This window comes from Aplidium turbinatum, chromosome 3, assembly GCF_918807975.1.
Source record: "Aplidium turbinatum chromosome 3, kaAplTurb1.1, whole genome shotgun sequence".
Taxonomy (NCBI): Eukaryota; Metazoa; Chordata; class Ascidiacea; order Aplousobranchia; family Polyclinidae; genus Aplidium; species Aplidium turbinatum.
Window position 1 is genome coordinate 46,317,448 of NC_137474.1, and position 26,864 is coordinate 46,344,311.

The 26,864-nt window shown below is 37.5% G+C and overlaps 1 protein-coding gene across 3 annotated transcripts; it reads left to right on the plus strand.

Moving 5' to 3' along the window:
* Nucleotides 1-1,149: 1,149 nt before the first annotated feature.
* LOC145766428 (platelet glycoprotein 4-like) lies at nt 1,150-26,864 on the plus strand. 3 transcript variants are annotated; one of them, XM_082578136.1, is made up of 14 exons: nt 1,150-1,629; nt 6,719-6,894; nt 18,487-18,643; nt 19,658-19,876; nt 20,207-20,301; nt 20,539-20,588; nt 20,886-20,955; nt 21,701-21,885; nt 22,562-22,680; nt 23,142-23,215; nt 23,399-23,494; nt 24,349-24,496; nt 24,899-24,983; nt 25,771-26,864. In XM_082578136.1, the coding sequence occupies exons 1-14, from the start codon at nt 1,498-1,500 to the stop codon at nt 25,833-25,835; spliced, it is 1,671 nt and encodes a 556-aa protein (XP_082434262.1). In that variant the 5' UTR covers nt 1,150-1,497; the 3' UTR covers nt 25,836-26,864. The 3 variants fall into 3 exon arrangements, with proteins under 3 accessions (XP_082434262.1, XP_082434263.1, XP_082434264.1); XM_082578137.1 differs by having other exon boundaries at nt 1,151-1,629; nt 24,899-24,965; XM_082578138.1 differs by lacking the exon at nt 6,719-6,894 and having other exon boundaries at nt 1,491-1,629.

The following is a 26,864-nucleotide window of genomic DNA, read 5'->3' on the forward strand; positions in this document are numbered from 1 at the left end:
TGATCGATTTCGAGTAATGGGTAGTACTAAATTTAAGTCATAAGTAGAGTAGACAACCGGAAACAGACATTGCAGTCGGCTGCAGCGTGGGTCAGGTGTACGTCGGAAGGCGTACACCGATGCATAGCGCTCAAGTCCGCTTTCCCGCAATGCAGGATAAAGATAATAAAACAAATAAACAATGTCAAAAATAATACGGCAATGGGCAAACGTCGTTTGCTAAAAATTAGCTGACCATTTTCTCAATGACTTAACAATCAAGCCATTTTCAAAGTAACAGTTAAAATGTAACTTCAACCTGTGTCATATTTCCTTTCCATAAGAAAACGCCAGAAATTTACTTTACATGTTATTTTATTGTTTATTTATGAATACGTGCTTTGTTAGAACTGGTTGCCTGAAAATTTTACCTCATTACCAAGTGAAAGTTTCTCCAAATATATAAGCCATATTTAAACGTTTTTAGATATACATGGCACGTCTTAAGTTTTGAGGTCCCTAAGTGTTGAGACCCTAGGGTTCAGCTTAACTAATCTAATGGTAAATCCTACACGGCTGACATGGCTTTGGATGACAGGCTATGCCAATGTTTGCAGTAAACGCCATGACATAAGCTCAGGGCTGCGCATACTTTCGCAATGTCAATAAACTTTAGAGGTAAATATTGAGAGAACAACCTGGTGATTTGGTGAGACTTCAATAAATTCAAGGAATTGTTATAATCAAGGGATTATAATCAACACTGTTGAGAAAAGCGATGTTTCGTAAAACTGCTGCAAAAGAATCAATGAAGCACAATCTTATGCTAAAGGCATCCAATCAAACGTTTGTTTGCTGTGAGTTGAAGGATTTATGTCCTAACATAAATGTTCTGATATTAATTAGATGTCATTATGTGTTGAGCAATAATTGCAGCACGACAAGTTTGTTGTTTTACGCGTGCAAGCGCCATCGTTGGCCTCGTAAAAGTTTAACTAAATTTTTTTTTCTTACAAATTTTTATCCTGGCTTGTTCTCGTTGTGCGGACAAAGAATGCAACAATCAAAAGCATGGGGACAACTTCAGGAGAAAGTCAGATCCTTTAAAAACCAAAGCCAAGAGCTTGAACCGAGCGACTGTGGTTCTGTGCTCGGTAAAGACATTAGATAGTGATACTTATGTTTGGAAGTTGTGTGAACGGTAATGCAGTAGCCTACAAAGTCACAGGTGAAAAAAACTAAGAAAACTATTTCGAAAGTGACAGGTTCCTTTGGTGATGAAAGTGTCGCCAATTCAAAATTGTATTTCTGCGCAATGGCTTCAATGTCTTTGAAAGCTTTGAGTATGAAATCAATTGAAACGCGGTTAGTCTAGACCAGAGGTGACGATCCTGTGTTGTTGCATGCACAGTTTTTAGTCAAAAACTCACAAATAAAACCGACCAAAGTTCTCAGTTTTCCAGTGTTAGACCCACAGCATCAGGCCAAAGCAAATCGTTGGTGTTGTAATTTTCAATAATGACCAGCAAGTGCTGCTGCTCTCTGAAATGTCGTCTCATATCAGGAGGAATCATCGGAGCGATCCTCATAATCTTTGGAGGAGTTTTCATGGTGATCTTTAATGATCTATACGAAAGTGTGCTCAAGAAAGTAAGTGTATTTGCTTTACACAGTAGGCTATGATCCGGGTGGCAAACTTTGGTCGAGTGTGGCCCTTGAAGTTATCAATAAAATGATTCGAAGTGGTAATATGTCTCAGTTGGGGCAGCCCTGGACTACCTTGTGCATGATGTAGATATGATATTATTCATGTAAAGAATCAGTTTATATGCTCAACTTATAGAGTAGTCACAAGAACTAAGGAACAATTCGTTTTGTTCCGAACAAAACGCTTTTGCGGAAACCAAATGTGAAACTTAATGCATTCGTGGATAACTGAGCGTGAAACTGGAGCTCTTTTCGTGTGTTGTGGGTCAAAACTAAGTTCTTAGCATCAAAATTCAATCAATTATTCAATGATTAGTTATTGCATTTAAGTGAATTTGCGGTGCAGCACAATCTTCAGTTGTCCTGCATGATGGAATGCAACTGTTTGTACACAATGCATCTTGCATAGGCTTCAAATCACTTAGGTCGATTATCGTTATTGTTTAATAATAAACAAGTTCGTTTGTTGGATTGTGTGCTCACAAATGCGACGACACCATCGTCAAACACAATGGGAAAAGGACATGATTCATACTTTGTGGTCAAGCAAGTAGGCTACGTTACATAATAGTAATTCATGACACAATCAGGATGGAGGTGAAAGGCTACAAACCGTCACCTGGCTGGTTAGGCTACAAGCCAACCAGAGCCTCAGTGTGACCAATTTTTTGTTATTTAAGTTTCCAACAAACTTTAGTCTATTTGTAAGCTACGGTACTTGAAAAAGCCCTGAGTGCGGTTCAACCAAGCCAGCTTCAATTTATTTTAAATACAAGTGGACTACCGCCAGTGGCGTAGGAACATATGCTTCCGTCCCTGGCTTTCGTTGAAAATGCCGCCCTAAGTAGACTGCAGCAAATTTTGAAATAGTTTCATGTTCAAGCAATCTTTTCAATAAAAATAATTACAAATAATGTGCTGCGTCTCAGAAGTTCTATATTGCTTGAGAAAGGAGCCTCACTGTCTCAGAGTTAAGGCCAAAAATAAAAGACAAAAAATGGACAACGAATGTATTAGGCAAATAAAAGATCAATAGCCGCCTCAAAATTGAACTTTTCGAGCTTTCGCCGAAGCAAAATCAGCGATAATATCTTCAAAATCAAGTTTTTGAACGTAGTCTCTTTCTATAGAAAGAATCGATAGAGCTGATAGCCGATCATCATTCATGGTAGAACGTAAATACGACTTTATCATTTTGAGCTTTGAGAAACTCCTCTCACAGCTCGCAATTGAAACACCAATGGTAAGATAAAGTTTCAGACACAAGCAGGGGCGCGGGAAGTAGGGGTGCTCAAGAGGCTTCAGCTCCCCCTAGAGCTAATTCAGCCCCCCCTAGAATTTTCGATAATTGCTTCAGCTCCCCCTAGAAAATTCTGACAATTTAAGGTACATAACATGTGTTCAGAAAATTATTCGAGCAATAATTGCTACGATGAATCGAGTTCCCATTACGTGTGATCTTGCTCATCATTTGGAATAAAGAGTCGTTGATCACAGGGTGCTATAGGCTACCTCGCAGTAGCAGTTCCAGCCACCCTCCTTACTAATACTAACCCGGCGATCCATCGTTTATTGGACGTCATTCTGCAATATTCACTTTACACATACAGCATAGAACAGCAAAAGATCTGGTTGTTACAACGGAGTGCGGGTCAAACTTAAAGCATTATGCCCTGGATCGTTGTAGGCTACATTCACTGCAGTAATCATGCTCTCGATATGATTTTGCAAGACGTTGTAAAAGAGGTGAGGCTTATCGCCGATGCCTTAAACTTCGTTCAAGGTGTTGCAGTTGTAATTCGTGAATCGTCTAAACGTAAATCTTTATTTATGTCGCTTTTTGGTTCCGATGAAGTTGTCTGCAATTTGCTGGTTTGTGCCCTACTCGTTGGTGCGTTCGTGCTTCTGCCCTCGCTCGTGTTGTTAAGTGCTACCCTACCCTGTTGCAATGTCTGACCGACATGACAGAAGATAGTGCAATAAAAGGAGACGCACGTGCAAAGATATTCAGCTTGATAAAATAAGCACGCACGATGGGACTGTATTTTGCGATTACCTGCAGAAGTGAAGTTTTTCAGCCTGCAGAAGCCGCAGCAAGACAGCTCCAAAACAAAAAGATCTCTGCTTCTTTAGCTTTGGTATCCATCACCATTCTCCGCGAACGGTTCAAAAATCTCAGAAAAGATGAATCCGTTTCCAAGTTTATGGAAGCAGCGAACGTTTTTGCGTCTGCCAATGACCTAAAGACGCCAAAGGATCCCCGAGTGAGCAAAACTCCAGCAAGATTTCGAAACACAGAGGAATCGGATGCTTTGTCGTCTGCGGGAGAAGGAGCGTGGAAACCGCAATACATCGAAGCCCTTGATTTGGTTCAAGCTGAGCTTGATCAAAGATTCGACCAGGTGGATCTGTTTACAGCAGCCAACAGAGAGAAGGCCCTTTTGGGCTGTGCAAACGGTGAGGAAGGATCTGATACTGAGATCAGCGCTTACCCGATGCCATCAGAAAAGATCGCCAAAAACAGAACTTACATTGCTCAGCGATGTTGTAAGTGGAAAAACCGCAAACTCCATTCAAAAGGTTGCTGAGATACTATCGCAACTAAATCCTCCAAAACTAGATCTTTTCATAGAAACGTGAAAATTCGTGGAGCTCTGCCTTTACCTCCTGGTTTCAGCTGCATCATCAGAACTTTCTTTTTCTGCTCTAAGACTCCTGAAAACGTGGTTGAGAAGCTCAATGACACAATAAAGACTTAGGCTAATCATTTTGGGTTGATGCATGTCCACCAAAGCATTTTGAACACTGTCGATGTCAAAAAACTCATGGCACAGTTCATAGGGAAAAACCTGAGCGTAAGCAATCTTCGGAAGCGTGTGAAAACTCATTTCCACAAACTGTCGTTTTCATATCACTTTCTAATTCGTTTTCATTTTAATTTCCTGAACAGCTGCTTTGTTGTTGCCGTTCTTCGTTTCTTACAACTTCTACAATATATGTGTTTTGGTGTCATTTTGTACACAGGGGGGGGACCTATTAAAGTTACTACCAGTTTTAAACGTAGCTTACCCCCAAATAATGGAGGTCTGGGGGGCGAAGCCCCCCAGATGCTCACAATACTACGGCAGCTTCAGCCCCCCCCCCCCCCTAGAGAAAAGTAGTTCCCGCGCCACTGGACACAAGCATAAATGTGGTGTCGAATCAAGTATAGGTGTGATTTAGCTAACCGCTGTAAAACATCAAACGCTGTTTGAAGATAGAGAAGATGAATCGTGATTATAACAACAGATTTATGACGTAATAAATGTTACTAAGAATTGGACAACAGACGGAGTACAGGATACAGCTATCCAACATCACGCAAGAAGCAACTTGAGCTTTTTAGCTGTTGTTCTATCCTTAAATTTTTTAAAGTGTGCTAACTGTCTTTTTGTAAATCATTTTCTTGTTTTTCTTTTTATTTATTTTTGTATTACTTCATTTCTCGTGCTGTGTGCACTGTGCAACCTCATTTTGCCGCCCCTTTGCAGCCTGCCACCACTGGCGCAGAGCCAGAACCGCCAGGTGGCTGCTACGCCACTGAGTACCGCTATATAGGGGAGATGTGGAACCGTAATACAGTAATGTACTCTTTAGGAAATAGTTTCAGATTGAGTTAATCCTTATAACTTGTAGCCTACTTCCATTATAGGCAAAAACAAGAGACGATTTTTTGTCAAGTTTTGGACTAAGAGGCAAAAATATTTCAAAATGGATTTCAGGCATCAGTGGGACATTTTTTTCAAGGACCTGTGGGACAGTGTAAACGCATGCAACCTAATACAGTATAACAAATATGATGGTGGTAACAAATCATTTTTTTCAAAAAAGTCATGGAACATTTATACATCTCCATTATGTATTCTGTTTCGTTTTCAGTAGTGATTGTTTTGTAAGTTTGGGAGCTTGTTGAGTCAATCCATTCAAACTATTTATTTCAACGTTTCTTTGATGTAAAGTATCAAAGCAATGCCTTGTAGCCTAATGCATAAATGCATGCACGAAATAAATGCTGTATTCGTAAAAAAGCACAGGGTAGCCTATACTGTCAGATTTACCAAAATGATAAATAATACACAACTTGCAAAATACTAATCTTTATTCTACCATAACATGAATTATCAACATCAAAATTGGACGAGCGAGAGATACAAAATTGTTTTTGTACCTCGGTATGGAATTAAGTTAATGGTACACCCTTGTACCATTGGTCCTCAAATGGTTAAGTAGTTAGTTAGTAGTTGTCAAGAATCAGTAAGGATAACATAAGCACTCTCTTTGGAAAACCAGAGGGTATACAATAGTTGCTCGAAAAAGCAGAGAGTATACTGCAAATACCGCCGTACCCTCGAATACAGCACTGCAGAAAAACCATGTAAAATCTTTATTTTTTATTTGCAACTCGTTTTTTGTTGCACTAAATGCATTTTCAAAGTGTCCCACTGCTCCCTTAGGTTAGCCACCAGTGGGGCAGTTTACAGTAGTGCGGCATTCAAAACTTCAAAACAAACATCAAAAAATTTTGTTGAACTGTTTTGAAGATGTGAACAAAAGGTGGAACTTTCTAAAAAATGTGGCTTGGTATACATTGTTCCTAAATTATTTGAGTTATCAAAAAAAATTATTTTGTCTCACTGGTCCCTCATCTCCCTACTTGAAGTTTTCTAAAAAGTGAACAAAAAGGTCACCCTACCGTTCAAATTGATCTTATGCATAAAACAGGAATATCAAGTGTTCTTGTTTGTTCTTAAAACTAAATTTTAATTGAGTAACATTTTTTAAACGTTCGGCAATAGAAGAAAATCAAGCAAACTTTTATGATATCAAGTCGGTTACACGACTGAGTGCAAGTCGATATAATTGTTTGACTACAAACTAAATGACTAAACACAACTATTTTGCTGGATATGGTTTCAACGACCTATTCCACTTGTGTTTGGTGCCCAGATGTGACAGAAGAGACCAGAGAGTAACCCACACCATTTGCTTCCAGCAAACGTCAGTGGTGCCAGGTACATTGATGTACGACCTCAACTGGAAGAATGTCACTATTCCCGTCTATAGAAGCTTTTATGTTTTCAATGTCACTAACAAGGAAGAGTTTTTAGCTCAAACGCCTGGAAAATATGTGAAGCCTGTATTACAACAACTCGGTCCATACACCTACAGGTACACATAAAGACCTACAGTGTATAGTGTATACAGAAAAATTGTTGATACACTTTAGGGCAGTGCTTCCCGACCTTTTTCAGTTCGCGACCCACTTTAAATGCAAGTTTTTTTGTGCGACCCACAATGAGATATAACATCTTTACTACCGGCGTACGTACTGAAATGATTAATGCGACACAACACATTTAATTGTTACGTTTTGTTACATTGTTGCATAATTGTTACGTAATGATAACGCAATAATTTCCCGATTTAATAGAAAACAGGATGCACAATTCATGAAAAGTCAACAAATGAAGTGAAGATTAGTGATGGCGATGTAGCCTACTGTTCAAGACCAAACTGCGGCTCGTAAGATCCATAAGAACGTCTGTATTTTTTAGAACATTTTAACATTCAGTAACATTTAGAAATGCTTCGCGACCCACCTGAAATAGCTTCGCGACCCACCAATGGGTCGCTACCCACCATTTGGGAAGCACTGCTTTAGGGCATACAGTTACTTGACAGATATTTAACTCGTTCAGTTTAATCTTTGTCAAATCTTAGAGATATCATGTTATATCTGCTGTTACTTATATCTCAAAGATTCATTAGAGTCTGGCCGTGTGGGATATCACAAGTAACAATACCGCCAAAAATGTGACAGTTCAAAATGAAATGCAACCAATAATGAGAGAGAGAGAGAAACCTTTTATTTTGTCTGTTGCGAGAAAAGTATACGGTACAAAATATAGACAATGCAAATAAAATAGCACCATAACTAGAATCTACAACAGACAGGAAGCAGCGAAAGACTATATTAGTCATCGAGTCAGCTGCTTCCCGTGTTTTTAATGTGATAAATGTCAAACATCGGCATTACGTTGAAACCAAGATATGCTTTAAAACAGGATAAGCTTAAGTTCCGTAAAAAATGAAAACAAAAAGTTGTTTACTGCTGCGACAGTCAAGTGAATTCCTGTGGTTTTATTCAAATATCAAAAAAAAATCATGCCCTACAAAAGTAGTAAATTATGAGAAAAAAAAAACAAACAAACAAACTATGCATAAACAACAACTTCTAACTGCTAGCATAAAAGACGAAGCATGAACACTAAAAGTAGGCCTAATCATAGTATATAACTTTAAACCTTAACAAAATCAGTCAGTTTATAGGCCGACTTGAATACAGTTAATAAGATGACAGCCGTTAATAAATAGTACTTAGCACCAGTTCGTGAGTAGTAGGCCTAGGTCTACGTAGTATCAACAATGTTCAATCCGAAAAGTTTGCGATAACACTCGTCAATGTTGTGGCAATAAAAAACAGTCACAGACAAAGTTTTTTCATATAATAAATTTTAAGTTTTTTTGTGAAAGTTTTTATACTCGTCGTAGCCCCTACTACTTCTGAAGGTAAATCATTCCATATTTTTGGGCCTAAGAATTTCAAACTGCTTTGGCCTTTTCTTGAGCTGACACTACGTAAGTGAAAGTTATTTTTTTGAGAAGCTCTCGTGCCATGGCAATGGACTTCAGTAATTTCCTTAAAGTAAGGTTCAAAGTAGCTTGGCAATAGCATATTTTTAAATTTAAAGACAAATTTAGAAATTTCTAATTGATACAAGTTAGTGATGGGAAGTATGTCGAGATCTTGGTACAGTAGTGAAAGTTTTGCTCTTCTGTTGCTAAAGGTTATTGTGCGAATGATTCGATTTTGCATTGTCGAAATTTTCTTGAGCAGTTTTTGTGTGCTTGAACCCCAACATAAAATGCCATATTGTATTATTGATCGTGCAAGAGCATAGTACAGTGTTAACATGCTTTGTTTGTTTGTGTAGTTTCTAATTTTATAAAATATTCCAGATATTTTTGCCAATCTCCCAGATAGATCTTCAATGTGATAATTCCAACTTAGTTTGTCATCAAGAAATATGCCAAGATATTTGATGTTGTGAAGAAAGGGGCGTTCTTCCCGGCTATCAGCACAAGGCTGAGCACTCACTAGTACAGCGAGCAGCTGCGATTCGCCAACCATAATTGCTACAAATCGGCTGCCGAGAAACATATTTGATGTTGTTTGTTTTTTGAATTTTTGTGTTGTTTAAGACTACATTTAGTTTTGAAGTTGACCCTCCTTTTCGTTCAAGTAACATGTAAAATGTCTTGGAGTAGTTGATACATAATTTGTTTGCATTGAACCAATCAGTGATACGCTGCATCTCAATTTCAGTGCTTTGCTGCAATTGCAAAATAGATGTTGCTGAAGTAAAAAAAACAGTGTCATCAGCAAATAGCTGAGAATCGAAAGTTGTTATAAGAGGCAAATCATTTATGTAAAGCAGAAAAAGCAATGGTCCAAGTACAGATCCTTGAGGAACACCACATGTGATATTTTCATGCTTTGATTTGAAGCCATCAGCAGAAACATATTGTTTGCGCTTGTGTAAGTAAGATTTTATAAGGCCTCCCATTAAACCTCTCAGGCCATAAAACTCCAGCTTTTTTAGAAGTATTTGGTGGTTAACGGTGTCAAACGCTTTTGCTAAATCAAGAAATAACAGGTAAACGTAATGATTTTTTTCTTTGAGTTCAATTAGTCTTTCATGAAGATTACTTATTGCTAACGTAGTAGAATGACCTTTCCTAAATCCAAATTGTTGATCATTAATCACGTTGAATTTGTCAAGAAAGCTCATCAAGCGTTTGTAAATAATTTTTTCTAAAAGTTTGCTGATATTTGAAAGCAAGGAAATAGGACGGTAATTAGTTGGATCTGCTTTTGCGTTTTTCTTGAAAATAGGAATAACTTTTGCAATTTTTAGAGCGTCAGGAAATATTCCTTGTTTCAAGCATGCATTAAAAAGTTTAGTTAAATGAGGTGCAATAATACTTTTTGATAACTTTAACATTCGAGAAGAGATGTCATCTGGTCCATCCGATTTTTTAACATCTAGTTTGTTTATTAGGCATTCGACTTTATTTTCATCAGTTTCATATACCGCATATGTTTGTTTTAAAGCAGGCCCCATGAATGAATCAAAGTTTGGCTTTTGCTTTAAGTGTGAAGTTAATTTTTCGCCAATATGTGTAAAGTGGTAGTTAAGCTGGTTGCATATTTGTTCATGTGTTTTGTATGAAATGTTTTCTGCAATTAGTTCATTGGGAAGAGTATTCGTTTTAGCTTTCTTTTTTTGAAGAAGTTCATTGATAGATTTCCATGTTTTTGATGAGTCGTGTCTCGATTCATTGAAGCGATGTTTGAAGTAGTTTTGTTTTGACATTTGTTTAATGTGAGTTAATTTGTTTCTATATTTTTTGTAAAAAGATACTTTTTCAGGACAATTTTTTTTGTAGCAAAGTTTGAATAATAATTTATTTTGGTGTTTGATTGAAACCAGAATTCCTTTTGTGATCCATGGCTTGTTGTACAATCCAAACTTTTTCCTACTGAGTTTTTTTAATGGGAAATGAGAGTTGATTAGTGTTTGCACTATAAGTATCAATTTATTAGTGTTGTCGTTAATATTTTTATAGCTTGTTGTTAATTTTAGGTTTTCAAGTTGATCTGAAAGTTCACTCAAAAAAGCATCAATTTTATTTTCTTCAATTTTTCTTGTTAAATACGGACGTTTTTTCATTTTGCGTGGTACAGTTTTGATTAATAAAAATGTTGGTAAGTGATCAGATATATCATAAGTCAATACATTAGTTTGTGCACTTTCACTGTTATTAGTGTAAATGTGATCAAGTAATGTTGACGAGATTTCGGTAATTCTAGTAGGCACATTAATTAAGTTTGAGCATCCCAAAGCAGTTACAGCTTGTAAATAAGAAGAAGTTCTGGATTCTTTATTAGATTTGGCTAAATCAATGTTGAAATCACCTAAAACGAAGAAGTCACAACGTTCTTTTTGAATCATATGTAAAGTATCACTGAATTTATCCAAGAAAACTTCATAATTTCTGTAAGATGGATGTCTGTATACAACGCCTATAATAATTTTTTTAGAATTGGTATGAGACAGCTCTATCCACATGTTTTCACAGTCTTCGATTATAAATTGTAGATCTTGCCTTTCAGAGTAAATGATTGAGTTATGAAGGTACATTCCAACGCCACCAGCATTGGTTGGAGAATCAGCTTGTATGAAGTTGTATTCAGCAATATTAACTGATGGATTTTCCATTTTTAATTTTGTTTCCGTTATGCACATTAGATTAGGTTTAAAATCTAACTGAGTCATTAATTCTTCTAATTTAAATTTGTTTTTTATTAAGCTAACCATGTTGAAGAGAAATATGGAGACATTTTTTTTTGATCCATGCTTTAGTTTTGTACGAATTTCAGCAACGTCTGCATACTCAGAGGTGGTGACGATGGTTTTCTTTGACGTGTTTTCAGTGGCAAAATTTGCAGGCGTAGTAAATGTGTTCTGGTCATGAGAATATGTTTTGTTACTAGAGAGGGAGTTTTTTGAGTAAGAATTTACGTAGTCAGCAGACATCGCAAGAAAGAAAATATTTCCAATAAACAAATAAACTACCAATGGTATAGGATACAAAAGATTACGGAATGATTGTACAACAAAACAAACAAGTGAATAAACCACCAACACGTGCATTTATATCTTATAATCAATATAACAGAACTGAGAAATTACTTAGGCTATGGGTGACAAAAGAGACAATTTAACGCAAGAACTTGTAATTAATTAAGACTAAATAGAACGTACAGCAAATCAAGTCGAAGTAGTGTGAGCAAAACTTAGAAACAAAATCACTATTAATACGTCATAATAAAAAAGTTTAACAAGGAAGTTAAAACATTGGCCTTCTACCGTACGTACCAAGTTAATTTTTTTTAAGTAGAAATTTACAATAAAAAGTTAGTGGTGAACTACAAACGATTGGCCAACAAAAGAAAATTAAAGAAAAAACAGAGTTGTAACATACAGTAGGCCTACAATGAACAGTCAAGATTCAATCCTTTAGAAATTTGATTTGGTAGTCATATACAACCTTTTTCTGAGTCAATGGTTACACCAAGCCTGGACAGGGTTTTCTCTTGTTCTGGGTGAGAATGAAGGTTGACAACGGTTAGGTAAAATATAAAGACGTCCAAAAAGATTTCTTGTTACTTTTCTTCAAAGTTCAATTATCTCTGAGCAATCCACCTCAGAAAATGCAACTAACAGAATGGCTGCCAAATTCACTGATAGCTTCTAGTCAAGTCAATTTATTTTGTTTTAACAGCGCCATATATTAACAAATAATCAGAGTAAAATGTAATTGTCAAAACAATGCATTGTACAACTGTTGGTTAGATTATGGCGCAATCAGGATGGTAGCGAAAGACCATAAGCAGTCATCTAGTCAGCCACCACCCCATCACCAGGGTTGCCAGTTTGGAATAATTGATTCCAGATCTGGAATCAAAACGCACTGTCTAGTAGGGAAAAAAAATGTCTGGAATCTGGAATAATTTTTAGAAGCAAATTGGGATTGTTTAGACAAGTCTAGATTGTTTCGGTAATTGTCTTTTTTTTCATTGCATTTAGTAGCTGCAACCAGGGCCTCCGAGAGAAATCAGCACTGGTCGGGAAACAATAGGAAAAATGGGCCCCATAATATTTTTTAGCAAATATACAACTAATTTGTATCTTGCGTTGCATGTTCGTGTTAAGCTGAAATTAGCCTAGCCTACTTTCCTCAGCATGAAAAGAACTTCCTTCAATGTAAAAATCAACAATAATCACTGGATTACACTTGCAGCAAAAATGCCATTGAGGCAAACTATTTTGTCTAGAAAGCTTTGTAAACCACAATACAGGCAACGAAAATAGTTCAACCAAGCTTTTAATTCAGGAGTGTCCAAACTTTTTCCCACACGGAGTTGGCCCGTGGGCTGGACATCCCTGATTTAATTCAACCCTTTTTGGACTTTTTGCAATGCAAAGTTACGGATCACAGCATCAAATAATAAAATTTTGCGACGTTTGAATTGATGCACAACATGTATAGTTAGGCTTTTCAATCCGTTTCGAGTCATAGGCCTACTGGAGCGCAAACTATTCTTTACAAATTTCAGTAATTGCTAAAACCACGTTCTCAAAGCGCAACCGTTGGAGGTAGCTATTGGAACACAAAAAAAATCATAACAAAACTATTTGGAAAAACCTTTCGAAATTTGCAATCAATACTTCCTTGTGTAGAGATTATGGGGTGGTTCGTTCTGGTTTGCAGCTGAAGTTTGCTGTGTGGCTTTCTGTCAAAAGTACCAACTCATCCAAAATGTCTTGAAAAATGTCATTGTTGTAGCCTACAAATGGTTTAAATTTGTCCCACATGTCCGCAACTGCACAACAGACATACGATGAAATTTTCATGGAATTTCAAACTCATCGACGATATGTTTGAGTTTGTTGATACATTTGTCAATTCCAACAACTATCGAATCCTTTACAATGTACGGTAGAATACATTTCCTTCGAATGATTCAGCTAGTTAAGTGGAGTTATAAAAGCGTTCTGTCCTCAGGAAAAGAAAATCATTTTCTTTTAAATTTATAATTGCCAAGGCAACTTTAGCTTGCGAGTAGTAGCCTACTCTTCTCAGCTTTCTCTTATATAGATTACATCTTCCTTTAATGTCATTAAATTCATCAGTGAATCTTGTTTAGGACCGTAATCCACATAATGCAAAGCAGTCACAAATTTAAAACTACTAGTTGTAGGCTACTTTAGCATTGACTCAGCTTCCGATCAAGCTCTTGTTGGTTCCAACTTGATGCATTTAAGAAATGTCTTTAGAGCTTCAATTGCAAAAGGGTAATGTAAAGCATTGGGTTTGACTGCACCACGTCTTGATTACCCTCTCGAAGTCAATTTTCTTTGCAAGATGATAGGACAGCTTTCTTTAGATTTTTCAGAATTTTTTCTCTGACTGGGCTATAACTTTAAAGATGCCACAATCTTACAGATAATCAATCAGTCCAAAAATGATAAGACATTTGAACAACGCTGTCTGTAGGCAACATTATGAATTCCAATTAGATTTAGCCAAACAATAACATCCATAAACAAAAAACTCAAATAAAGAAAAAACTCATTATATCTTCCAAAATCACATCATGTAAAGCATGACCACGACCACCAAAAGGCTACTTGACCACACGAAAACAGAAGATCTTTTAACTATGACAAAATTACATCCAATTGCAGCAACAATAAAATCAAAAGTTTTAAAACTGTTCGGCCACACAAAAAGATCACAATTCGGAATCAGCAAAGTTTGCACAGAAGGAAAAGTAGAAGAAAAAAGAAAACGCGGCAGACAACCAAAACGATGGCAAGACAACATCCAATCGTGGACCGGACTCAACTTGGCGACAATGGGAGAGCTGGCTCAAAATCGCCACTCTTGGAAGCAAATAACTCATGATGATGCGCAATCTGCTGCAGGCAGAGATGACGACTGATGATGATCCATAAACAAAAAATATACAGGATTTACTTTCTTTAATCGTGCTTGGACTGATACCTTTAACTTTCCCAGATAACTTATGTTGGATACAACATCCTATGCCTGGCCAACGCAGATTTTGAAGTTAAGGTTCAGGTGTCAAGCAAAAATAGTTCCCGCTTAGCTAAAACAGCACCAGTTTTCAAGTTGAAACTATCAATACAATCGAAACCGTTCAGTGATACAGAAATCATTTCAGCTTCAGATTTTACGTCTTGAAGCTGTTAGTGTTCAACATCGCCTACCATAACACGAAAATGATTTGTTCTTGACAGGGTCTCTATCCACTTTTAGAATTCGGGGGGGTGATTTTTGGACAGTGGGCTAAAATCGTCATAGTCATTTCAACTTCTGGGGGGCTGCGCCCCCCAGACCCCCCATTGCAGCATCAGCTTCTTTCTGATCGAAGCATAGGGTTTCCAAGTCGTTTCACAAAGTATGTTTCGGAAAGGGCATTTTTGGGTAAGCAAACTGGTAGTCACTTAACAAGAAATATTTCTGGCACTGCAAATGAAAACTCGAACCAATCATAAACTACGTTTTTCGTGACGTGAAAAAGGGCAAAAAGAAGATAATACAAAGCAAATCAAGTGCTGGATTTTCTATCAGCTGTTTGTTTGTTTGTTTATTTGTTTTTCATATTTTTACCCTGCATTGCGGGAAAGCGGACTTGAGCGCTATGCATCGATGTACGCCTTCTAACGTACACCTGACCCACGCTGCAGCCGACGGCAATGTCTGTTTCCGGTTGTCTACTCTACTTATGACTTAAATTTGGTACTACCCATTACTCGAAATCAATCACTGAGTAGAGGCAATTATACTCATAGTGAAGTTTCTTCCCCAGAGAAACAACAGCAAGTGCGGGGGGTGGAGTCGAACATGCAGGCTCTTGACTGCGAGCCCAACGCGCTAACCACTCGGCCACTGCTGCCGACTAAGTTGGCAGCTGGTTGGCTTTTTAGGGGTCAGGGTTAGAAAGTAGTCATTTCATTGACGTGGGTTCGATTCTCACAACTGCTATTGCTCTTTTTTCTTCTGTAATTACCAAATAAAGTTCAAAGCAAAGATTAACTCTCTGGCTAAGTGCGAGAAAGTCACAATTGGACGGTAGCCTCTTATAACATGTTCTGATTGGTTGGCGGTGTCATTCTAGTCATTTGCAGTGGCAGAATTTTTTCTTATTAAAGTGGCTACCAAGCAAGCTAAGTTAAAACACAGTGTAACTGTAAACTCCTGGCTCGGGGTTGCCAAACCAAAAAATCATATTGAAATGAAATATATATTAATATTGATAAAAAATTCAAAATGTGCCAACAGCAAAAATATATTTTTCAAAATTTGATCAATAAAATATCACAAAACCTTTTCAAAGCCAAATGAGTGGGGGGGTGATTTTGCATTGATCACCCCCCACTCCAATTAGTGGGGGGGTGATCACCCCCCTCACCCCCCCTTGGATAGAGCCCATGGTTCTTGATGAGAAGCATCGAGAGTGACATTTACAATGAGTGAGAAATACTTGGAACTACGCACTTCATTTAAGAATTTATTGATTATTTAGTTGGTACGTACATTTTTACTTTAGTACTAAAAATGGGCCCCCCTCAAAAGTGCAAAAACAAAAAACTACTCGTTTTTCTTTTACAATGTTTTGCTAGGGGGGAAACTGGCCCGACTTCCCCCCCCTCTCGGAGCCACTGGCTGCAACGCGTGCGGGTAACTTTCTGCACTAGTTCCGTCTCTTTGTTTGAACCTTTGTTGCTAAATTGCACGTTCTCTGGTGCGAACGCTTGTCTGTGAGAAATGTGACGCAACCCAGATAGCTGACAGGACTTTCCGCACACTAACACTGGGTTATATTTCCATGTATGTTAAGTTTACTAGTTTTAATCTGTTATGTTTTGAGGTTGTTACACCGTAGTTATTGTTAAGTACGGCATGGCCACCTAAAGATACGGCCTGATTTGTCACATTTTGCAGAAATTTCCAGGTTTTTCTAACTTTGGGCGAAAGTTTAAATAAATTTTTCTAAAAATTAGATTTTTACGCTTTCTTTATTCTTTTCCCCAGATGACACAATATGTTTTAACATCCTCACATGTTGAAAAACAAAAAAAATTTGATTTCGAAGATTTTAGTCAGACTGTTAATTTTCAATAACAGTCTGATTTTGCGTTTTTCAATTTACTTTTTCTCATTTGCTATTGCTTCCCCAAGGCAACAAAAAAGTTTTATGTCATTAGGAAACCGCAAAAAGTAAAAACATCTCAAAAAATGTCAGTCAAGCACTAGCAGTAGCTGTAATCAAAATCTGCAAAATGTGACAAATCAGGCCGCATCTCCAGGTGGCCATGAGTACGGTATTTATTGACTTTCATATTTTGTTGCATCGAAGAAGTTAGATAAGAAGTTCAAAAATCCAAGAGTAGCCTACATGAAGTTTATTGTAGGAAGAATATGGCTCTACGCAGTGGCGTATCCTGGTGGGTTGAGCAAGGCATTGAAGGGAAACAATAAAACTCGTGGAGGGTAATAACCTGCCGAAGGTACGCGTATTCTAGGGGGGTCCGAGGTCATGCCCCCCGGAAAATTTTTGCAAAGTTACACTCAAATAATGGATTATTGTGCTTTCTGGAAACACTTTTAGGGTAATATTCGTATGAAATTTATTAGCAGATAAACAGTTATTAACTTACAGGTAGCTCTTACACGAACGGGCAAAAACTGGGCAAGGTTTCTCAGCAGGAGGCAACCCTACGTACATTTTTCAAGAATTCTAATGATACAAAGAAAAAACAGTTGCTCTTTAACTTACTGTGTTCATTTGTTAGGATACATCGTTTAACACTGCTAATCATTTGACAAACTTTTTCAACAAGTACGCAGGCACAGATATAAAAATGGGGCGAACAAAGGCGACAAACTTCATAAAAAAAATGTGCTGGCACCATCTTATCGCAGAGATATTTTCATTTCAACAGGAAGATTCTTGCCACTACTTGTATATTTACAACGTACACTGCGTATTTAATGGTATTTTGTTCTAGACTTAAAATGAAATGTCTAGAATAAATTTTAGAATAATTAGAATCAAACTGACATACAATCTGGAAGGGAAGGCTGCAACTAATCTGACAACCCTGCCCATCACAGTAAATCTAACTACACATTCATACACACTAGTGTGCAGAGGCAGGCACACTACTTCATTGAATAAAAAGGGTTCGCCACTGAGATTGAAAAACAACTACTGTTGGTTTGAATCTGCATTCTCAGACTGAGTAAGCCGAGGATGAAGATTCAAACCAACGACCAAGAATTGACCAACCACCAATAATTAGTGATTGTGTGCTATAATAGGCTACAGCACTTGCGAAAGTTTTCCTGAAATAACGAGGAAAAACGTGGATACCACCACCGAATTGCAACAATCTAGCTAGCCTAAATCAAGGTTTCTTTATGGTGTCCTCTTTCTACGAGTTCTTTTTCAATTTCGAAAGTTTTGCTACTGAAATGATCACAATTAAATTCCTTTCTTAATTTGTCCGAATTTAGTTATTCTCCAGGCCTTAGTTTTTCTTGAGTCCAATTTATATATTTAGACCTGGAGAGCAAAATCTTAGCTGTTTACTTTATAAAAGCGCGGGAAAGATGATGAAGAATGATGATGAAGAATGATGAGGAAAGATGATGATAATGGCCCCTCGGACTTCTCGTGCCAAATGTTCAAAATATTATAACAAAATTGATTCTCGATATATATGTGCACTGCGCAGTGTGCATTCTTAATGTTCGAAGAAAATCACATTCTCTGAATCCCATAGTGGGCTAGACCGGTATTTTTATTGAGGTCATTGTGTTATGAATCTCGGGTTGTGTGGTCTTGTCCGTTTTTTTTTTCTCTGCACTGCAATTTCTCTGCAATTACGTTTTGCAATCATGAAAGCAAGGTGCATCTTTCAATCGCAATTTATTGTTTCAAAACTATTTTTTTGTTCAAAGCCTTTCAGAATGGAACATTGCCTACTGGAATAATGAGTTAAAAGAACTACATTTAACATTGACTTTTGAAATCTTTAGGGAATACTTGGTGAAAGAAAACGTTGAGTATTTGGAATACAACAAAACCCATCCCCAGGAGGTTTCCTTCACCCAAACCGCAACTTTCATTTTCGATCCTGAACGCTCGAACGGAAGCGAAGAAGACGTAGTAGTGACGTTGAACTTTCTACTCCCAGTGAGTTCACAGGCTATTCGGTGATTTGACGTCATAATTCATCTTCTTTCCATGAAGCGTTAATTTAAAACGTGTTTGTTTAAAAGTTGATATTTTCGAAAAGAGTGTCCCACACAGACCGAATTAGGAAAGATGGGGCAAAGCGGGAAAATTTTTGCAACCAAACTTATTATAATCAAATAAATTTTTACTTGGAACATTACAAGTTTCAGCAGAAAACTTCTTAGGATAAAGTGGGACAATTTAGTAAGGCCGGTATAAGGCTCTAGATTACATATGGCATTTTCCTGAGGAGTTTATCTTTGCCATTTTTTCAGTCTTGAGTTTGTTTATTCTGGTGCTAAGTTACTACATTGTTGTATTTGAATGTTGCATTCATTTGATTCTAATTGCAAAAAAACTTTATATCTACAGTCAGATTAGTCATAAAATTGTTCATGCTGTTGTAACAATTTCAATATTCAAACAATTCTGGGATCTTTAAAGTCATTATTGGGTAGTATTTGGCCAATGAAGAACTGCATGGCGTCCTACCTTCCCAAAATGAAAACAATGTAGTATAAAAAACAAAACAAAAAAAACAGATAATCGATAACAGCTTTATAAGATTGAATTGCATAATTCAAATTTTTTTTTTGAATTTCGCAATTCAATCTTATAAAGCTGTTATCGATTATCTGTCTATGGTTTTCAAAAAGTATCTCTCTACCATAGCTATACTATTTAAAATATAGTCTACTAAAACGGTTCGCTTACAACTCATCCACACGGCCTTGAAACCAAGAACAATTAATTAAATTCAATCAGCACTTTGGCTACAATAACGTTTTTACTGGAAGTGTCCCGTTTTTTCCCCTTTTTCCTTGCATATTATTTTTTTTTATTAGATTTAGATTTAATAAAATATTTGTTTAAAAGTAAGACTGCTGAGTACTTCACAGAGATTGAGAACTCTCTGTTTGTTTGTATTGTTCTTAATTTTGAGTCGCTGTGAAAATTAATTTTGTCTTTTAGGTCTTTCCTGCCGTACTTGAGAACATCTTAGAGCCTGGACCACTACTGACAGCCGCATACGCAACTTTCAATACCTTGGTCAGACAGACCAAATCCGAACTGCTCTTTACAAAGACGGTCGGTGAGTATTTGTTCGGCTTCAAAGATCCACTTTTCACTGCAATCATTGACAAGTTTTTCCCCAACTCAACCGTTGATGAACTTGGCCTTTTCTCTTGGGTGAGTCAAAAATTATTTTGGTAGGTGGTTTCACTGGATTTAAACATTTGTTGTGTCGGCGGCTTCAAGCATGGCGTGTGCTGAGCATAAATATATATCACTATCACTCAAACCAAAGAAGATATTGCAATTTGTTTTCTTAATCAGTCTGAATAAAATCTTGGTCGTCCAGTTTAGCTACAACACTCAAGAATGGTATGGTCGCCATTTTGTTGCTTTGTTGTATATTCGCTGAGAGAACCAAACCTCAAAATGCAACGTGATGGCTGGAGAAATAATGTACGAATTGTAGTGGTATGACTAGTGCCACCTTGTGTGCTTTCGTTCCAGACGAATACGTCCATTGGATGGCGCGACTACCGGGTGTACACAGGCAAGAACAACGCAGCTCAAACAAACGTCATCACTGAGTATGAACACAAGAGGTAAACCTCTTTGTGAAGAGCGAGAAATCTCTATTCAAATCAACGGTATTAAACGCAAGAAAGACGTTGTTTGTAATTGTTTGTGTCTTTACATTGTTTTTGACATTACGCAAAGTTTTACTTCGGTCGCCATTTGATACACAATGTCTTCAAAAGTGTCTGCAAAGCTTTCTCATTATACTAAAGTTATTGTATTCTGGTTAGTAGAATTATATTATAATCTTGAATTCGTTACAGCGAACTCCCATACTGGTTCGGGCCAACTTGCAATGACATCAATGGAACAGGTGAGACTGCACTCCCCAATTATTTATAAATTATAACAAAAAATTAAAAAAAAATGTTTTACTGATTTTCTTAATAACCATCCCCCAACATATTTGACACTGTGCAGTGAAGAGCGGTGTTCTGCAACATCTAACTTGGTGTGGTTGACAGCTAAGTCTCATTTCTTTTTGTTGTTTTGCTACCAAATGTTTCAAACTTAGAAGTTTGATTAAAATCAATGTTTCCAACAATAATTTTATTACATTTCTACTTCTTGTTATAACGACTTTGTACCGATGTTTCTTATTCGGTCACAGATGGCACTATGACACCACTATTCATGAAGAAAGAGGACCCCACTTACTTTTATGTGGATGAAATCTGTCGGTGAGATTACAAAGTTTGTGGCAATGTAGTGAAGGATGAAAAGGCATCCTAGTTAGCAAATTTGTCCTTTTACGTTGTTTCAAAACTTAGCTAATGTTTCAAAACCTTCACTTAGAAGTCGCATAATCTAGCGACGTCGAAATGATGAAGAACAATGGTAGCAAAAAGTTATCTCTTAGACTTGTTTTGATCAAATTGTTTTGTCCGCCCCGATAGCTCAGTTGGTTAGCGCGTGACTTCGTGAACGAGGAAGCTTCAAGATCAAGCAGCGCTGGTTCGACTCTCGGGGTGTGCGCTTCAGCTTCGCATTCCAAAGACTACCCTCTATTCAGCGGCAGCTAATGAATATAATAATTTCCCGGCAACAAGTCTTCAACAATTGGAAACTTCACTCTGTCAATCTCGGTTACCGACTCTGCGTGTAAAGCCTCTACAAGTATGCGAAACTACCAGGAATAACCTATCAAGGCTTTGTCAGTCCGAGGATAAAGATTCAAAACCAAATGATGTGAAGTTGAAAATGAATCTTTCCAATGTAGCGAAGTCAAGCTAATGCGAAAGCCGAATAACTTTACATTAATATGTAGTTTCTATAACTTCACCCTGTCAACTACAATGGCCTAGTTTGCATTAGAGATTCAAAACCTCTTCGAGTATGCGGAACTTTTACGATCATGTTTCAGACGTCTCCTTACTTCGAAGATAATATTGCCACCTTCAATTAGTTCAGTGTTTGTTATTGTAGATCATTTTTCGCCCAGTACGAAGCTGATGAGACAGTGATGGGGCTGAAGGGGTGGAGGTTTACAGTTCCCCCGGACGTGTTTCAGTCCCCCTTGAACAATTCGGATAACGCGTGTTTCTGTGAGGACCCTAATCAAGTCACCTGCCAGCATGATGGCGCTCTCTTGCTGTCATCCTGTCTCTACAGTGAGAACAATCTTGTTGTTTGTACAAGTTATGCAGAGGCAGTGGCTTTATGTAGATACTGCGATGTCTCGTCACATTATTGAGACGATGTTTAACCAGAAAGCTTAGATGTGAAAGCAGAATTTATTATTTTGAATGTACACTTGTTGCATAAAATCCCTACGACCAGGGGCTTAGCCAAGGGGGGGTTTGGGGGTTTCAACCCCCCCCCCCTTTTTGGCGCGCGTGTGACGTCACATTATCGAAAATAATGCTTTCAGTCTCTGTATGTCTCAACAAAGTTTGCCTAATTTCAAACGAAACTGCATTAAAAAAGCGAGTTTTGTTAATATCAAACATTCAAATATCTCAACCAGGAATTAGCAAGAAGAAAACATAGAGACTTAGCTTTATTTTTGAAAAATGCCGAAAAAACATGATCTTATCCTTTTGCTATGCCACAATTAAAGACAGCACCATTTTACAGGAATATTCATACCCACAGTTTTGCTGAAAATGCTCTCAGAATGCACCAAATTCAAAGTAATTTTTAAAAATTTTTAAAACTATTCTCTCTACCTAAATTGTAACTTATCAGGTTTGTTTCTTCACAACTTTTACCCATACTCTCCTCCCAATCGCACTGAAAATGATCCTTCTTATCAGAAACAAGTTAACAATCATTTGTTTGTCCCAGATATCCCTCTTCTCGCATCCTTTCCTCACTTCCTCTATGAAGACGGATTCTACTCAAGCAAGTTGGAGGGGATTAACCCAAACAAAGAAGAACATCAAATGATGATTGTTTATGAGCCGGTAGGTAGCGCTACTTATAGCAACCGCACGAGCAACGTCGTGACGATTTTTGGTATGACGGCTGAATTGGCCCAAGACCGGGAGAGATGGAAGATCACATTTGCAATAACGACCCCGGATAACTTGTTGACTATAGGCAAAAGTTTCATTTTATTCCGAGAAATAATTTTAATCATTTTGTTTCAAGTTCAAATCGAAACGGTTTGAAAACTACTCAGTGTTGCAAGTCTTCAGCACAACATCGTCAAGACATTTTTTTAAATATAAAAAAAAGTTTCCAAAATTTTGAAATACCTTTCTCCACAAACTGTGGTGATTGAATTTCGTTTGGGCCTTCAAACCCTATTATTTGTATCCACCAAGCAACATGTGATTCAATCCAATTTCTGTTGCTTAGTCAAACTATGAAAGAAACATTGCCAATTAAAATTTCAATGCTATTTATTTCTGCTTTCGTGCAGACGAGCGGATTGGTCTTGAAAGGAGCAAGCCGGATCCAACTCAACATGTTAATGACGCCTCACAGTGACGTCAAGTAAGAGAACGTTTATTGTCTTGTGACCTGTGACGTGGTCGACAGCTTGTTTAGAGATATAAGGTATAGATCCCATACTCAGCTACTGAGCCTCGAGAATGAAAAGGTTTTCGCTACACTACACATTTAATTGGTGTTTCAATGTTATTGTTTTTTTAACCAAAGTCTTACCAATAAACTCAGGGTTCTGCAGCAGATCACCGAAACGTTCGCGTTCCCAATGATTTGGGTGAACGAGTCTGCAGTGATGCCAGAAGAAGAGGCGGAATTAGTTAACGTGTAAGTAATTGAAGAAATGAAGCAGATGTTGCTTGTTCATGTATATAACTTATTGTTGTCATTGCTTACGTCATAAAAACGTCATCAACGAAATATGGCTGCTGGCCTGACACCTATCGTAGGCTAAACCATTTTTACCGCCCCAGGGAGGGTAAAGCCGCTGGGACTGATTGAAATCGGTTTGTACAACAAAGAAAACAATTTTCCTAAACTTTCAGTAAATTTGCATTTATCTTTTGATACCAGATGAACAAGCTAATCAAAATTTCTCAAAATAATTGCTTTAATAAAAATTTGAAGTTATGTGATGGTGGCTGTGCGCATGCAGTTTTGTCGACTAACTTTAAAACAAACACTGCTTTGTTCAAGAGGTCGAAAAACGACTTCATTGGCTGTAGACTGCCCTGTAGTCTGTAGGCTACTACGTTGCTTTCGAAGTGATCGAAAGGCGACAAAGATTCTCAACATAAGTTTTTGATAGCCTACTATTTTTATTCGCAAACAAATATGTTTGTGAAAATGACAAATGTGAAAAAAATAAAATTGACCCAGAGATGAATTGACCTCATCTATACATGACAGTTTCCGTTTTCATCATTCTTTGAAAACTCGTTCAACTTCTTTCTGATTTTACTTCCGGATCCTGCCTTCTGATGTTACCTTCTGATCTTACCTCTTGATCCTTTCTTTTGATCTTTCCTCCTCATATTATCTCCTGATCTTACCTCGTGAAACTACTTCCTGATTCTACCTCGTAAAACTACTTCCTGATCCTGCCTCTTGATCCTGTCTCCTTATCCTGCCACTCCAGGAAAAGCTCTTTGAGATTGCCAACATTTTTTCCTTTTATTTAGATTACTTTACAAATTGGACGACCTGGCCCTCCTGCTGCAGATCATTATCATCGTGATAGGAGCGATCCTGTTTATTACGTCACTATCGTATAGCATTTACATTCGCCGGTTCAAGAAGACCACGTTGAAACAATCAACAATTTCCAAGGTTTGTAAACACTTTGTTTGTTTAGTTACAAGTTGTGATTTCTCAGTAGTCTACTATTCCAATAAAAAGCTTTTTGAATTTAGGCTTAGCTGTAATCATTTGTTCTAGTTGAGGGTTGATTTTCAATCCTTGTGCCTATGTTGTGAGTACGTCTTTGCCTATGTTGTGAGCACGTCTTTAGTTTGCTCAATTTTCTTAAAAAACATTCAACAAATATAATTTACACGTATCGATATTTTGATTGGTAGGTTAGTTTGTCTGCTCTTTAAGGTCACGGTTTAATGATCGCAACAAAATATGCAGCAGCAATAAAACTATGACAATCATTTGATGACGTAAATTTAATATAGTTAATTGATGACGTAATGCTATTTGATGACGTAAATATTCTTTTTGGCTCAGCCACATAAACCTGTGGTCCGCTACACTTCCACCAGTGACGATGTGTTCACGTCGGGAACTTCAGAAGGTGAGCGGCAATGCACAGGTTGGATGTTTTCACATAAGTTGTTACCTATAGCGTTGTAAAAATAACTTTTTGTTTGTTTTAACTGTTTTCATCGTTCGCCCCGATAAAACCAACCAACCTAAATTACGGTAGTCGTTTGGCAGTTATTCAGTTTGGCTTTCTGACCATTTCTTTTGCAATAGCTTACTGTAGATTCAATACAGTTTGTTTTCGTTTTCAAAATTCATCAACTTGTGATCGAACTTTTCTAGCAAAGTTTCTACGTCAACGGGAGGAAGAAAACAACATGTTACATTATCACAACGTAAATCTAGAATTGAGTTTAGAATTACTCTTTAAAACACAAACCACCGTTTAAAACTCTGGTCTTTGCCTGACAAAACATCAGCCTACGCATAAAATGATTGCGAACTGTCAAAAAACTCAGCAATGAAAAGAGGTTGGTTAGTGGCTTGAATGAAATTAGGTTGAACATGTTTGTAAAATTAAGAAGTTCAAATCCGACATAGAAACGACCAACTCTTCAAAAGTTACCAGCATGTTTGGCTCCAGGCCCGTAGCCAGCCGGGGGCCACGGGGTTTTGCCCCCCCCCCTGGCAAAATCCCAACATTCTCGAGCAACAGCTACAATTAGAATGATTCAATTTTTTCGGCCCCTCCTAAAATACAGTTGGCCCCCCTTGCTCTGCGGTCTGGCTATGGCCCTGTTTGGCTCTCAGTCGGCCATAGCTGCAAACTTGCCATAGTCGGAAGAAGGCTAAAGATAAACAGAAGAAATAACAACTGAAACTTTTATATTTTGCAGGAGACATCCACCCCAAGAGCGACAGATTCATTTCCACGACATCCACAACAAATCTCGTGAACTGACAACGTCACGTGTTGTACAGAAATTCCCACATCATGTTGTTTATTTCACATTCAGCTCATGAGCGACACACGTTGCTTGAAAATATCATTCAGACATCCGCTTGGTGGCAATTGAATTAAGCTTAATTTTATCTTCTAAAATGAATCCAACAAGGTTTTTGTTTAAACAATTTCAATAATAATATTCACAGCTGTGGTCGTCCAACTTGACAACCCGCTTGCAAATGAAACGTTGTTTCCAACTATTAGATGAAGCTTTGCAGTTACAGCCAAGAGTGACTTCATTCTTTCATAAACCACTGTTTTATCCACTGAGCTTTAAGAGCTCTAGCTAGCCTACTAACAGTAAGAATCTTTATTCTCGGACTGGAAACGCTCTTTCAGACCTGATTCCTGACTGCTTCTCATACTTGTAGAGACTTGGAATCACCGACGCAAGGCAGGTCATCGAGATTGACAGAGTGAAGTGAAATTTCTGCTCGTTAACTGTAAATTGTTCCATTGCCTCGATGCCGTTGGATTGAGTGAAGCTTTTGAAATTCCCTTTTCAAGCGCACACCCAGAGAGTCAAATCAGCTATTTGTTTCTGAAGCATCTTTGTGCATAAATCTGGGTAGCCTATTAACCAACTAAGCTAACGGGCCGGACTTTATACTGAATGCGATGAATAAGCTTATATCGAGTAATTGGGATGCGTTAGGTTATTGCATACCATTATTAACAGCTTTGTACATTCCAACATTTTAAGGAGGTAGAATCATGATCAGCATGGATTGACACGTTTTAAGTCAACACCAACTCAAGGACATCCTTTATTTAGGCCTCAGGAGAGCATCGACTAATTGTTCTTATGATTGCTTCAAGCCGCCATGCTTGTTGCTGTCGTAATGTAATATTGTAAAATCATGTCATTTCTTGTCATCTGCTCAGGTTTTGATTTCTTATATTTTCATTTGAATTATTCTTGAATATTGTTCTAACGCTACGTTTCTATTGTGACCATTGTAAAATATTCGAGCGTTCTGTGCA